General features: G+C 45.4%; 2 protein-coding genes across 3 annotated transcripts; one reads left to right on the forward strand and one right to left on the reverse strand.

The window, feature by feature from the left end:
• Nucleotides 1-8,558: 8,558 nt before the first annotated feature.
• Nucleotides 8,559-10,758, reverse strand: LOC133898975 (large ribosomal subunit protein eL32z-like). Its single transcript, XM_062339815.1, has 4 exons — nucleotides 10,690-10,758; nucleotides 10,506-10,597; nucleotides 9,065-9,246; nucleotides 8,559-8,913 (listed from the first exon to the last, which is right to left on the reverse strand). Exons 2-4 carry the CDS (start codon nucleotides 10,593-10,595, stop codon nucleotides 8,784-8,786), a joined length of 402 nt encoding a protein of 133 aa, XP_062195799.1. The 5' UTR covers nucleotides 10,596-10,597; nucleotides 10,690-10,758; the 3' UTR covers nucleotides 8,559-8,783.
• Nucleotides 10,754-14,591, forward strand: LOC133898973 (pentatricopeptide repeat-containing protein At5g18390, mitochondrial). 2 transcript variants are annotated; one of them, XM_062339813.1, is made up of 2 exons: nucleotides 10,754-12,350; nucleotides 13,662-14,591. In XM_062339813.1, exon 1 carries the CDS (start codon nucleotides 10,844-10,846, stop codon nucleotides 12,284-12,286), a length of 1,443 nt encoding a protein of 480 aa, XP_062195797.1. In that variant the 5' UTR covers nucleotides 10,754-10,843; the 3' UTR covers nucleotides 12,287-12,350; nucleotides 13,662-14,591. The 2 variants fall into 2 exon arrangements, with proteins under 2 accessions (XP_062195797.1, XP_062195798.1); XM_062339814.1 differs by having other exon boundaries at nucleotides 13,720-14,590.
• The last annotated feature ends 568 nt before the right edge of the window (nucleotides 14,592-15,159 follow it).

Here is a 15,159-nt window from a genome sequence, read left to right on the forward strand (position 1 = left end):
AGAGGAGCTTGGACAACGGAGATACAGAGGCGGCGAGAATGGGTCTAAGGGCACCAGGGGTATACAAACTACGGTACTACATCACTACACAGAATGGAGGCAACTATACATGGAATGACTGCACCATCCGAAACATCAAAAACTAGCTTTGCACTATCACACAGAGCCTCATCTCAGACGGCTCGAAAAATATCATTCCGTGCCATGAAAGATTGAGCGTCAGAGATAATAACCGGTTACTAGTATCTCAAACGGATAATATTAGTATCCCACACTATTCCACGGCACAATGGTAGAACCGTATGGGATAGCGATTTTTCAGAGAAAAAATTGTTAGGCCATCTCCAACAGGATCTGCAAATCTGAAAATTCCAGTGCTACAGTACTTTGCGGTGTACTGTAGCACTAGAAATTCGTCTCCAACAAAGTCTGTATCTAGTGATACAGTACTGCTACAGTGTTAGGGATATGGGATGCTGTAATAGTGATAAGAGATGCTGTAATAGTATTTTGAGGATGGAAATTTGAGGTAGCTGTTGAAGATGGTCTTACCAGCAAACTAGCGTCCTCTGCGTCATTCTAAGAAAAAAAAAACCCTGCCAGCTGATGATCTCCCTGGTAACCAGGAATGAAAATGAAAATGATAATTCTCGTTATTCCAAAGATTGTTTTTGAATTTTTTTACCATAGTAGTGGAAACAATACATCAGAAAAACAAAAACGGAAATAAGAAAACTCGATGAAATGATAGCGGAAACGATTTAGACAATTTCAGATGGTTTTCGAGTTCTTCCGTTTTTGGGAATTAACGCTAGAAATCCCCGTTCCTCCTTCGTGGTCCATTCCAACTCGAGCACGACCCATGGCCCAACAAGCAACATGCCTCCAGGCTCTCACCCTCCTATCCAGATGCGTGTGGTAGTCTGATGATCGACCCTACACAATCAACCAGACCAACCCTAGACGGACAGATAGCCGCTGCCGCATGAGCGCCTCCCTCCGCGTGTCCCCGGGCTATATGTGGCAGATGCATTTGTAGTGGTAGACGTTGTTGATCGGGTCGATGGTGAATCCTGAACGCTACAACTGTGTTGGCAGCCTCGACATTCGTTGTAGGTGCACGGCAGAGCTCTCGACCCGATCAACAACCTCCTCAGACCACCCGCAAAGAGATCATCAGTGACGTTATATATCCTGCAATGGAGACTAGAGACCATCGATCGAGTGTCAGTGTGCATGACTCATTTCTTAAGAAGTCATACACATTCTCGAAAAAAGATAAATCATAAGTATACGAAACCTCTAAGACACCGATACTTCAAGAAGACACAGTAGCTATATCAAATATCGTATTCGATACCGATATATATAAGATACTTGTCAAATACGTATTCAGCAATTTTCAGAAGAAAAAAAATTAATTATGTAAATTCTAGATACATAATTGGATACTTCTCCGATGCCTCAGGAATACGACCCAATCCATTTGCATCCGCATGACCTAATAAGTCGCTTGTAGTCATGATGCCCGCAGTCCCGCACACCTCCTTCTCACAGAGCTGCCCGCATGCCAACACGCCAACCACCGCCCACACGCGTGTACGATGACATTCTGTCGTATATATGCGTAATTCACATACATATATTAAAAGAAGAAGAAGAAGACTCGACCGGCCTTTTTCCTTTTGGTCGGCCTAGCCCTTTTTCCTCTCCCTTGCCACCGAGCCTGCCTTCCTTCTCTTTATCCTCTCTAGCACCCGCCTACCCTGTGCTTCTTCGTTGCCGCTCTCCGTTATCACCTAGCCGCATCGCCAACCAAGCGCTGCTCTCCCCTCGGCGCGCCGCATCGCGCCACTCCGCTTCTCTCGCAAAGCCCTGCCCCTGGGCCCAAGGGTGCCTAAGCGCGCCGCTTCCTTGGTTCAGGCGCTGCCCACCTCTCCTTTGACCTAGCCAAAGCGTCGCACCACCCGAGCCTAAGCACTCTACCCTGGCTTCGCCCGAGCGCGCCACCCCGGCTTTGCACGTGTCGCACCCTCTCTTGGCTCACCCGTGCTTAGCTCTTCCCACCCCCAAATCTGAATGGCCTCGATCTGATTTCTCCTTAAAGGGAACCCCGGGCCGTGCCTATATAAGGAGGAGGGAGGGGGTGCTCGAGGGGAGGAATTTTTGGAGAGCCGCGGAAGCCCTGTCTCACCATATAGCCACCACCGCCCCTCGAGCTCGCAGCCTAACCAAAGTTTGCCACTGCTGATCTGTCACTGTCGTCACCATGATTCCAACCTGAGGTGAGGCTCGGATGTAGTCCCCTCCTCCCTTCTGCTCTCTGTGATGCCGGCCTTCGTGCTATGGTGCTACTGCCTTCGCTCTGTGACCGGCCTTTGTGTCGTAGACGCTTGAGCTCAGGCCGTGTGACGTAAGAAGCTTTGGGTTTCTGCCATGCATCGTCGAAGTCTTGTACTCTGGCCACATGCTAGTGAAGTCTGGGCTCTGGCCACGAGTCACGATAGCCTTGCCGTCATTCCGCATGTGCTCGCCGTTGTGCTTCTGTTAGCCCGGTTGCCGTTCATATGTCCTGCTAGATGCCACCACTCATCGCCATCCAATTGCTGCACCATGCTTAGCCTGACCCCTTGTTTGCCCTTGGGCAGTAAAGCAAAGTCGGGGAGCCTCTAACAGTGACGCTATCATGTCGTGAAGCTTGCGGACATGCTTGCCATTGTGCCTTGCCAGCCCGACCGCCGTGCTATCTCTTTGTCTATGCATGCCATCATGTCGCATATGCTTGTCGTTGTGTGTAATTGGTGGCCCGGCTATCGCATGCTCTATCTATGTGGTGTTCTAGGTGTTGTTGTGCTTAATCCTGAAGTACCGCTATTATCGCATTGGTCTTTCTTTTCTCTCTGTTGCAAACTAGCAGGTCATGGAAGCCATGCTCCAGCATGATGCCATCGATGCCCGTGCTCTGGTTGTCACAGTTGAAGCCTTCATGCTCCAGTCTGCTATCGTAGCCCGTGCCGTGGCTGCGCCGTTGAAGCTGCACATCTCGGCTGCCATGTCTTGGTCGTTGTCCTTGTCATGGCCGGTATATGTGTGTCTACTTGCCATTGTTGATGCCATGAGATAAGTGCTTAATGTATCCATTGTCAGTTTAGCATGGTGATGACCACAGGTTGTGGTTGTTCTATCACTCTGATGAGCTTTGGCTATAGTTGACTACCGATTGTTTATGCTAATGACAAGCTTGTGGCCCTTGCCAGTCTTATATTTTGTAAAGGCCTCCTTTTGGATAGCATCCGTTACTGTTGTTAAGCTGGGCTTTTTCTTCCTGTGAGCTTCCTTTGTTGGCCCTCAATGATGAATGCCCTATTACATGTCATTTGTTGCTGAAAGCTTATCTGTACAGAATTATATGTGGGAGATGATTTATATCTTCCACGGTATTTGTGGCTCATTGGTGATTACATTGTCTATGTGGCTATCCGATAACGCTTATTTCATAAAAGATGTGCCTTTATGGTAGGAGCTTTCATGGCCCACTACAGTGATCACCCTCGCCTTTGTGGTACACCGCTTGTTGCCTTCGGTTGCCCGATGAGGATACGTCCGAGGACCCGAAGAAGGGGTTAGTGAGTCAAGCACAGCGTTGGGCTCCTGGTCATATCCAACCTGCCGCTTTCAGAAGAAGCTATACATCGTGCCGCGCTCCTATCTCACCTCTTCTTACATATACAATTCTAAGCCATACATGGCCGATGATGACCCAGGATGCATAAACAGTACAAAAAGCTCATGCTAGACTGTTATCATGTTCTTTATCATTTTTTATTTCTAACACTTACTTTGCTTGATCTTTGTTGTGTGTGACTACATCCTTGCAGGCTCAGAGATGATCTCGATATGAAGATCACCAACGCAGTTTAATCAGAGGTAGCCCGAGGATGGGCGTAATTAACCGAAGAGCTTGATGAAGCCAAGGGACCAAGACAAAGTAATCGCCAAAGCATATGAGATAGTCAGATAGTGTGTGTGTTGTGGAGTAAAAGTGTATAATGGGAGAAACTATACTTTATGATTTTGACATAAATGGATAAATTATACATGTTTCTGGTTATTACATTCTCCTATCTCTTGTATACTCTATATACTGGTACGCCCATAAATATTCCATTCAAATTTATAATACAACTCGACGCAAGTTTCTCTCAAATACGTGAAACAAAATGGCTGGTCCGGTGGGACATGGTTCTCCTCCCATGTTTGATGCGTTGAGTTGGTCGTCACGACGGTCTCCCGAGTCTCCAAGTGCTACTTGCAAAGAGGTCATTGGGAAAGTACTAACCAAGAGACGTTGTTGTTGCAGGTGGATTCATCCCTGCTCGTGACTCTACTCCCATGACCTTGTAGTTCTGAACGCTCCCGCCCGTGGTCATCTTTGAGCACGAAGACAAAGTCTACTCAAAGATGATGCAAGCTAGCTCAAGCTCCAGCAATAAATAAGTTTCAAAAGAGAGCTTTTGCTTAAGTCAAAGAAGAATGTCATAGTATTATCACTGAGGCTAATGCCATGCTGAAAAGATCTACCCTCACAAACAAAATAGCTGAAAAGATCTACCCTCACAAACAAAATAGAAGCTGAGTTGGTCGTAGCTTTAGATGCTATTTGCGAGAACTTGCGTCAAAGCACTTCCCTCGCCCGTCAAGCCAGAAGATCACATGCACGCTGGAACTATCGGAGAAAGATCGTCAAGGCCACGAGGCTTCGACAACGGATTGCCTCTCATCTCACATTAACTGCTACTACAGAAGAAGAAGATGCTCCAAGTGAAGTCATTCCTTGCGAATACAACTCTAGTACAGTTGGCTTCCAGCACTGGGTGCCTTGTTTCCACGTTGACGCAACGACCAACCCAGCTACATCCAACCACAACACCAATCAGTTCGCCATACTTCCAAACGAAGTGTCGGCGCCTCTTCTCGATGAATTACAAAGACAACTACAACAACTTAGAGACCAAATGAACAGTCTCAAAAAGGTATCTTCGCAGCACTACTGCGCAAGAAACTCCACAGACTAGGGGCAATCCCCATCCTACAAATCGTCAAGAATATAAAGATCGTCACACCAAGGCTCCCGACAAAGAGGTCCTCCACCTACATCATAACAGCCACACCAAATGCGACCACTCACTCATTGGGGTCAAGAGCCGCGTCATCAATATTATGCGTATCCGAGAAGACCCTTTGGGCGCAACTAGAGACCCCCTTACGAGGCAGCTTCCTCCAGTCGTGAGGCCCCGAGGAGCGAGGCTCCTGCGCGACCGGTGCGTCGTCCTGCTTCACCGACAAGATACTCAACCCCGTATACTCTCAATGAGAATCAACGGAGGAGCGAGTGAAGAAAGAGAAACCAACAAGCGTGGTTCTGCGAATTGCAAGACCTCGTTCTACTTCACATACAAGTTCGTGTCTAGGCGGATGGCCAAGTGCACTTGGAAGAAGGAAGAATTAGCGTTCTAGTAACACCTAACCTTGAGCAAAATCTGAGGTACAATTTCCTCTTAGAATGCTTGGCTCCAAAGCCGCGTCAAGCACAAGACACTGGCGTTACCCCTGTTTCAACAGGTCCTGTCACGCAACAGCAAAGAGTCGAGCCACCTCAACCCTTAAAAGAAAGTGAAAAGTCGGCAATGGAGGACAAACCTGCAACTGTCCCAGAGAAAAGGACACCACCATCTACTACTGAAGTACCTGAACAACTTGTAGAGCCAACCTCGGATGCTTCGACGAATTATGATACTATGTCCAAGAGTTCAAAGAAGTCCAATGGCAGAGACATCATGATGGGCGGCACCATCAGGGTATTGAATCCCGAGGAATAAGATCCCACCTGGGAACCTCTTCCCGTTACACACGAGTTAGCATACTCCTCCGAGAAGGAAATTTTGCCAAAATCCAAATGCTTGCTTCGTCAAGTCATCGCAAATTGCTGCAAGACTACAAAAGGAGGCCATAGTCGCTCCTTGTTTTCCCATGTCCGGGAAATACAAGTCATTTGAAGGGGGGTCTACTTCGTATGACCACCTCGACACTTACATGAGTATTTCTTCGCATTTACTGCAAGATAAAGATTAGCTTCATATGGTGGCCACATGTTCTGGCCCCGACACACGCTTGAAGATGAATACTTGACACCAAATAAAGCGTAGAAGGACAGGGGCTCATACATCAGACTCGCTTGAAGCACGCTCTTAGTCGCCGCATTACTCTCAGCTAGCACCTTCGGCTTTGTCCGGAGATGAAGGAGATCCAGAAGGCATAAACATTGCGTCGGTAAATTTGACCAACAAAAATGAAGGTATTCATGAAGAACCACCCGCATGTGCGGGTACAATATCATCTACCGTGCCCCTAGGGGGTACAAGTAGTCAACATCAGCAAGTGCCTTTACCGCATCTAGGCGCTCAAGTTGAGTGCAATGTCTGAAAGCTTCGATGCGTTATCCAAAAGACCAGAATAACCTAATAAGGTATCAATCAATAGTGTTGTATGACCCATCCTCTAGCTTGATCGGCTCATCCGTCATCGCTCACTGAGTCCCTGGATTTGTCATGGCAATCTTCTGCAGTAGCCTCGGAGCATAGTTGCAAGACTCCTCAAAGCTTCCAAATAGCATCTTCAACGCATTATGCTTCGCTTGTCACACGGTGTGGTACTTGATCAGCATACCCGTCTTAGTCTGCACCTCCTCTGTAATGGATTTTGACGATAAACAAATGTTCGTGATAACAAGGGTGATGAGGAGTTGGGCTATGAACCTCGTATCAACAGCGTGACTCATATTCCTAATAACATGAGATTTCATGTCATCTAGGTCATTAGGTACCTCAATCGAACTCTCTATGTGCTGACAGTTCTGAATTATTACGAGCAACCCATGCAAAACTACAAGACGTTCTCCATAATAAATATGAAAAGTTATATTGTATCTACTAAATAAAGGTACATCTAATAAAATTAATACTTATATATTTGCACGATACACACGCTAAATATTTAAGTAATTAACAATACTAATTAAATCAGCATTATTGAATAAAAATAAAATAATTAATATTCAATATTGAATTAAAATATTATATAAACTAACATGAAAGTTATATTGATCAAATATTCAATCTCATTATAAATTGATATTGCACTATTAACTTATTCATAAATTTCTTTGTGCTCAGTGAGTTGAGTAGAGTAATGGAGTCTACGGTGAGTACAAGACACTAAAAATATTTGGATTACATTAAAAACTAATTAAATTGACATACACCACTATTAATTAAAAAATTTAATTTGATAATTTATCGATGCATTGTGATTTGAATTGAATTTTTTTGTCCAACCTGAGTTTTTTTACTAATCAAATTCACGCTAATTACTATTATACAATCTACTAACCTAAATAAATAATTACTATTACACAACATCACGTTAATTACTATTATACAAATTCAAGCTAATTAATATTACACTAACTAAGCAAATAATTAGATTCATATAATCAAACTAAGCAAATAATTGAATAAATATAATTAAATGGATTAAACACTCTAATTACTATTATTGTTGCAAATACTAATTAAAAACATAATTTAAATACTTATTATATCTCGCGTTGCTGCTCCTCCTCGCCTCGGGCTGATTCTCCACTCCTTGCACTGCTGCTACTTCTCACATCGCATTGCTTCTCCTCTCCTCTCCATGCGTTGCGCTGCTGCTTCTCCTCTTCTCTCCTCCTTTGCTCGCGCTTCTGCTCTCCTCTCGCGTTGCGGCTCGTGCATGCGCTGACGCTACTCCTCACGGTTGCGCTCTCATTTTATAGCGAAAAGAAGAGAGACATGAAGTGACGGCGACACGACACAATATGACCACGCACCGAAAGCAGAGACGAGGTGACTAGCGCAGCAGGTCAGGCTGTATTCGACACCTGAGGCGTCGAATATGGGTACCAAATATAAGAAATTTTCGACATTTAAAGTACCGAATACGGCACTGTTACCCATATTCAACACCTCAGGTACCGAATATGGTTTGGATCCACCATTTCATGCTTTTTCCGAAATTTAAGGTATCGAATACATATGTTAGATTTATAAATACGCTGATATACTATCTTTTTTAATAAATACGGTGACATAAATTTTCTATTTATCCATTTTTGCCAGCAATTGCATTGCTCCCGTCGGCATGCTGGTTGCCGGACAAGGTTTCAAGCGGAGATTGTAAATTCTCCACGCAGCGAAACAAGGTTAGAAAACGGCATGCTGCATCGGAGCCCAAGAATTCTCCAAAACATGAGCGCACCAAATATGGAACTGAGAGCTCAAAAAAAAAAAAATTGTAAGACTGATTTGAACACACATCGAAATCAGCACAACAGCAAGCACACACGGACTCTCAAAGCATCACAGCTCAAGACCATGCGCATTACCACCTGCTAGCAACGAGATATCACAAATATATACCCCATACCTGTGCTAACTAAAACAAACGAGACAAGCAGGGCATTTCCGCATGGAAAATCTCTAGTATCTCATACTGCGCTACACACCATTGTAACAGGCACTGGTTTACATTAAGAAGTTAATGCAGAACACTGATCGAAAAGTAGATCTGTTACATACTGAGCTCATTACTGACAGACATAGCATGTCCATGTAACAAAACTAACATCGGCAATTAAACAAAAAAAATTCAAGGTAGGGTGATTTCATACAAACAAATCAACCGCTTTACTCATCCTCCTGGCTGCGAAGTCTGGCAAGCTTATTTGTGACAACAATGTCAAGCTGAGCGGCACGCTCCACAATCTCCTTGCGCTTACGGGTAGAGACATTGTGAGCAATTTCAGCACAGTATGTCCTGTTCACAAGAAACGATATTTAAGGAGAAATAAAATGGAACATGAGCATGGTAGACAGAAGTGAACAACAAAGTTAACTTGAAAGTTAACTTGAGAACATTCAGTTTTCAAGACAATACCAATCAAAAAGTTAAAGCGACAGCACATTACCTGTTGTGCATCATAAGCAACTCCAGCTCAGAGACATTGTGGACTACAAACTTCTTGAATTTGTTGGGAAGGTAATGCCTGGTCTTCTTGTCAGAACCATAACCGATGTTGGGCATCAAGGTGCATCCCTTGAACTTCCTCCTGACACGGGAGTCGATACCCTTTGGCCTGCGCCAGCTTGGCTGCACAAACAGAAGTGAAAATTAGTTACATAGGCATGAACTTATATAAACAGATATAAATGCTATGGCAAGGAGCTTCAACATTTCACTGCTCTTATGCGCATGATAATGCACGAATCAATTGCACTGCAAAACAATGCTAAATCTACAAGGAGACGTGCATTCTGTTTGAAATATACACCATGCGCACTCAACGGTGCATTTAATGGGTGTGTGCATCCTTTGAAATTTTCATGGAATGGAAACGGAAGTATGAATCTATTGCAGTAATGTTAAACCAATGGAAGTACCACCTCAGTCCCTGAAAGGATCAACAAGAACGAATCAATCATACACAAAACCAATAGTGGTGCGTATCCTTGGAAAGGTTCATGAAAAATAAAGGGTGAAATCTAGTGCAGCAATGTTACACTAAAGAAAATACCAGCTCAAACCAAAGTTACTTATCAAAATAACATGTTCCCTGAAAGGATCAGCCATATCGATTTGATCATGAAGAAAACAAGGTTTTATTAAGCGAGCATTGGGTCAATAGTGTTGGGAGAAGTCTAGGCAAGCATTCACACTAGGAATGAAGCCCACGCCTTTTAATCCAGCCCACTTCATGAAGCCATGAAGCAATTGCTGTAGAAGAGGGTGCGAGAGCCACAGTGCTATACTTATGCAAGGGCTGGGGCCCTCTTCCTTCTTCCCAATGTTCACTTAAGAAAATGTTTTCTTACTCAGACCTTTTACGAAGTCATCATATCCTTTCTTTCAGAAACATTGGGGATAAAAACAGTCATATGAGAAAATTGTGCAACACAAGTTTTCTACCATTTTCCATCCAAGGTTCATCAATGTGCCAAGTGCAGTAAGCAAATTTGACATATACATGCAGTATTTGGCTGTTCTCTTCATAATCATTCATATATTGTATGTGCACATAGTTTAGAATGCTATTGTACCTACGCAAATAGCACATTTCTATGGCTACAAAATAAGACTCAACCACGTGTAGCATTGATTTCAACAAGTGCCCGCGTCATGAAAGAATCAATTCAAATCATAGTGAACCACAACTTCTTCCCTTCCCAAGAATCAATTTAAAGAATACTGCCTTACATTTCAGACCCTAAGAAACTACTCAGAAAAGACTAAGCCCCACAAAAAATAACTTAACGACACATGGCGATAGCCACCAAGATCCAGACTGATACGGCCTGGAACAAAGACCACGGTTTCATTTCAGAATTCAGATATGAAAGTACGGGCAATACCTTAAGGCACTTGTAGCGGTCCGTGTGAGGCCTCTTGAACTGCTTGACCCGCTTCTTCACGATCTTCTGCGTCAGCAGCGGAACCGCCATCTCTGCCCGATCGATCGCCAAGAAACAACACAAGCGTCAGCTCGGAACAAGATGGACGGAAATAAATCGCAATTTGCCACGGGCAGCTTGATACCTTCGGCTTCGGAAGCTCACAAACCCTAGCACTACGACGAGGCGAGCAGGAAGAACGGCGGCGACGACGACATCAACGTGAGGCTGTTTTTATACCCACCACAAACCCTAGAGCCGTGGGCTCTGATGGGCCAGCTCGGTGTAACCGAAGGCCCATGTTAATGACGGGCCGCTTCGTCTCCCAAGGCTCGTCAATGCCAATCGCAGTGTGGCGGCCGCAGCCGAGGCGAACCATGCCGGCGTCCGCCGTCTTCCGCCGCCTCGCCATCGGCCTCCGCCGCCTTGCCACGCTCCCGGAGTGCTCCGCGGCCGCGGCGGGGGCTCCGCAGCACCCGACCTCGAAGGACGCCTACTTCGCGGCGGTGCACCACCTCTCAACCATCGTGCGGCGCGATTTCTACCTGGAGCGCACCCTGAACCGCCTCCGCCTCCCGTCGCCGTTCCCGCCCGACCTAGCGCTCCGCGTCATCCGGGCCGCCGCCCCCACCGCGCCTCTGCACGCCACGCGCTTCCTCGCCTGGCTCCGCGCCAAGCCGTCATTCGCCGCCTCCGCGGAGCATTTCGACGCGCTGCTCCTCCCGCTCGCGCGCGCACGCCTCTTCCCCCACCTTTGGTCCCTCGCCTCCGACATGCGCGGCCTCGGTCTCCCCCTCTCGCCGACCACCTTCTCCGCGGTCATCTCCTCCTACGGCCGCTCCCGCCTCCCCGACCAGGCCGTCGAGGTGTTCAACCGCCTCCCCCGATTCGGCTGCCCCCAGACCACCGAGGTCTACAACGCCCTCCTCGACGCGCTCTGCGCCAACGGCAACTTCGCCGGCGCCTACAAGCTGCTACGCCGCATGTCGCGCAAGGGCGTCACCCCCGACCGCACCACGTTCAGCACCCTCGTCGACTCCTGGTGCGCGGCGGGGAAGCTCCGGGAGGCGCAGGCGTTCCTCGACGACATGGCGAGCCGCGGGTTCCGCCCACCTGTGCGGGGCCGGGACCTCCTCGTCGACGGGCTCGTCCGCGCTGGGCTCCTGGAGGAGGCCAAGGCCTTCGCCCTCCGCATGACCAAGGAGGGCGTCCTCCCCGACGTTGCCACATTCAACTCGCTCGCCGAGGCGCTCTGTAATGCTGGAGATGTGGAGTTCGCCGTGGCTCTTCTTGCCGACGCTTCCAGTCGCGGCCTGTGCCCGGACATCTCAACATACAAGGTGATGCTGCCAGCTGTGGCCAAGGCTGGCCGAATTGAGGAGGCATTCCGGTTGTTCTATGCAGCTGTCGAGGATGGTCATCGGCCGTTCCCAAGCCTCTATGCAGCGATCGTCAAGGCACTTTGTAAGGCAGGGCGATTTGCTGATGCCTTCGCCTTCTTTGGTGATATGAAGACGAAGGGGCACCCACCGAATCGGCCTGTATATGTTATGCTTGTCAAAATGTGTGTGAGGGGCGGTCGGTTCATAGAGGCTGCTAACTACCTCGTTGAGATGAGTGAGGCTGGGTTTGAACCACGGGCACCGACCTTTAATGTCGTAGTTGATGGGCTGCGACATTGTGGGAAGCATGACCTAGCCCGGAAATTGGAGCAGCTTGACATGTCCGTGAAGGGAAATTGAATGTATCAGGAACTAGATGTGGATTCCCTTTGCAAGTTGTGTGGCACTGCTGCTGGATTTTCAGGTAGAATTGGTACTTATATTTTTTCTTCATATAAACTGTATTTCTTGCAATAAGCTAATAATATGCTATCGTAATGTGTCCAATATGCCTTTCAACTTTTCAAGTGTCCATAATAAGCTTGAGAGACCATTGTTTTTTAATTTGAAGGGAGGGGGGGGGGGATGATAGGGTTAATCAGTGATTAAAATAGTGTATAGATTCAGCTAATGCATTCGAAGTTGTGCTCTGAAAGGTTAACAGGATGAACATGAGAAGGCCTATGCAGTAAGTTCAATCAGCGATTGTGTAGAGTGGATTTATGTAATATTGATAGTTCCCATGGATGCTCAACAATGTGGAACAAATTCTCTCACTGTTTGATTAAATACCAATTTTAGGCTTATTGGAAACCCATGTAGCATAGAACTGTGAGGCTGGGAGTTAGTAAGCAAGTCACCTCTGTTGTTTAGTAATTTTACAGCCCAATTTGTTGCCATTGAAACCCATCGTACATTTTTACCTGTAATTTTTCTTGGAATTACGATGTTCTACACCTGACTTTCATATAGAGGTTTTGTTATCTGGAATTTTGTTCCTTCTAGAAATCTTACTTTCTTCTTCAAGAACTATGGCAAGTTGGCGACCACCTTTTTCTGATACACAGCAAACCCAAGTTAATATACAATCTTACATTAATAGCAGAAGGGAATGTCATTAGTTTGGAAAAAGAGAGAATATTAATGTAGGGGAAGCTTGCTTATATTTGCAATGTACAGTATGTAGCTATGGCTTGTCTATGTTGTTTTGATAGTCTAGTTTATTAAATCTTAAATTTTTTGTTATTGATTTTTGCTTCACTTTTTCCTGTGGTCAACATTTCTAAAATTACAGCAGAAGCTAGCATTTGAAACTTGAAAGTATTCAGATCAAAATACCATAGAAGTTTATGGTTGATTCAAAACGATTTTATATGTTTGGTATAAATGCAGTTTTTTTTTTTATCTCGACTACTCAATATCTTACAAGTACTGAAAAAGTTGGATGCGTGACACTGATATTCTACTACTAATTGTAACAATATAATGAAAAATGAACTCAATATTTAGAATTTCTATTGCTTTATTTGGTTTACCGCAGTACCGCTCTACTCGCTACTATTGGTATACTGCAAATGGTTTACGAGTCAACAGAACAGCACTCTTCTTTGGAAATGCACTTGTGTCATATATTTTGGTCCTACCTCCTATTTTAAAATGATAGTGAAGGTTGCTGCTTGCCTGCTTCTGCAAAGCTCCCAATCATTACTTTTATGATTTTTCCACTTGTTGGCAGTCTTTCAGAGTGGCCTGGGTGAGGATTACATCATGAATTTTCCGTCTTGTTGGCACAGTGCTTCAGATTGGCCTTGGTGAGGATCCAGTGTTCAAATAATCTACAGTAGGTGGAAAGTTGACCTGCAACAGCATTGCTGGTACCATGCAATGAGAAATTACCCTTAACTTAGGGTGTCTTAAGCCAAGTCAAAGTGACGCATAATTGACTAGCTTGATGCAACCAGGTGTGTGGTGGCTCCATGGTTGATAGCAGGCATTGCCGCTTGAAGTTGTCTGTGAGGCATTTCTCTAGAATTTGAGCACGCAGGATCTACCTGGAAAGGAAAAGCTGTAGGGTCACGGTGGATTGCGTCGTTGTATGTCCTGTTGGGTGGCTCAGATCTTTGATATTCAGAAAAAGGAGCTTGTTTTCAGAAGGAGTCCATTAAGAACCTTTTGTCATATCATGGTTGTGCTATTAACAACGAATTTCCCTGTGCTGCAAATGTGGGAAGTGAAGGATTGTGAAGACAGGAGCTCAACTGCAACAGCGCGCACTGCTGGAGAATCAAGATAGAAGAAGCTGCAATCCCAGACAAATATTTTCATGGTAGCTGATGTGAGGGGGGGACAGGGAGCTGCTGAAGGCTGATATAGTCTCCATTTTTTTGTCTGAGTTGCAATTTATGGTTGGTAAACTTTGAACCATTTGATAGTTTTTCTTGTAAAATGTCAGTGGTTTGGTAACTTGTTAAACTTTCGTTCCGTGGGAAAACTTGCGTTCTGAGGACTGAATGGTCAACCTCAAACACAATGTTACAGTGCTTCAGATTCTTGTTAGAATTTTTTTTTCTGCTTGCCTGTACAGTTGCTGTGAAATTACCACGTTCCAAAGAGGCCCATAACACATGTAAAACTGAATTCTCGGTTGTTTTTGGGCATCCTGATCCATGCAATATTTATCAGCTCACAGCTACAGCATGATCATACATGTTACCTTTGTCACTATCTGGTACTGCTATTCATTTGCATTTGCAGTACCATATGCCAAGCACGGAAAGATATCGTTTAAGTTTGCACGCTAAAGTGATGCTCGCTTTTCTTTTAAGGGTACAACACACACAACCACCCATTACACACGCACACGATCATACTCACAACTTGTCACCTGGGAATAAATCCCGAGTGATATGTGAGCACCTGTGCAGCGGTCTCGATCGCACAACTGGCGACCTTGCCAATCAAGCTAACGCTTGATCTCAACTAATGTTCGTTTAGTTCAAAGCCACATGCGACCTCATGTGTTTAGTTTCTAGCCCTTAGGTGGCTTCGCATATATTCGTAGTGCGTGTATTTATATTGTGTCAGTCAGCTGTTGTTGCTTTGAGTATTTCTACGTGGGTACATATACTATAGCTATAGATATTTTATCCGGTCTCTATGGAGAAAGTGAGATAGGAACAAAAATAAAGCTTCATCAGGATCACCTGATTCATAGTGAACGCTCGAGATCAAAG

This window comes from Phragmites australis, chromosome 18 (genome assembly GCF_958298935.1).
Source record: "Phragmites australis chromosome 18, lpPhrAust1.1, whole genome shotgun sequence".
Lineage (NCBI taxonomy): Eukaryota > Viridiplantae > Streptophyta > Magnoliopsida > Poales > Poaceae > Phragmites > Phragmites australis.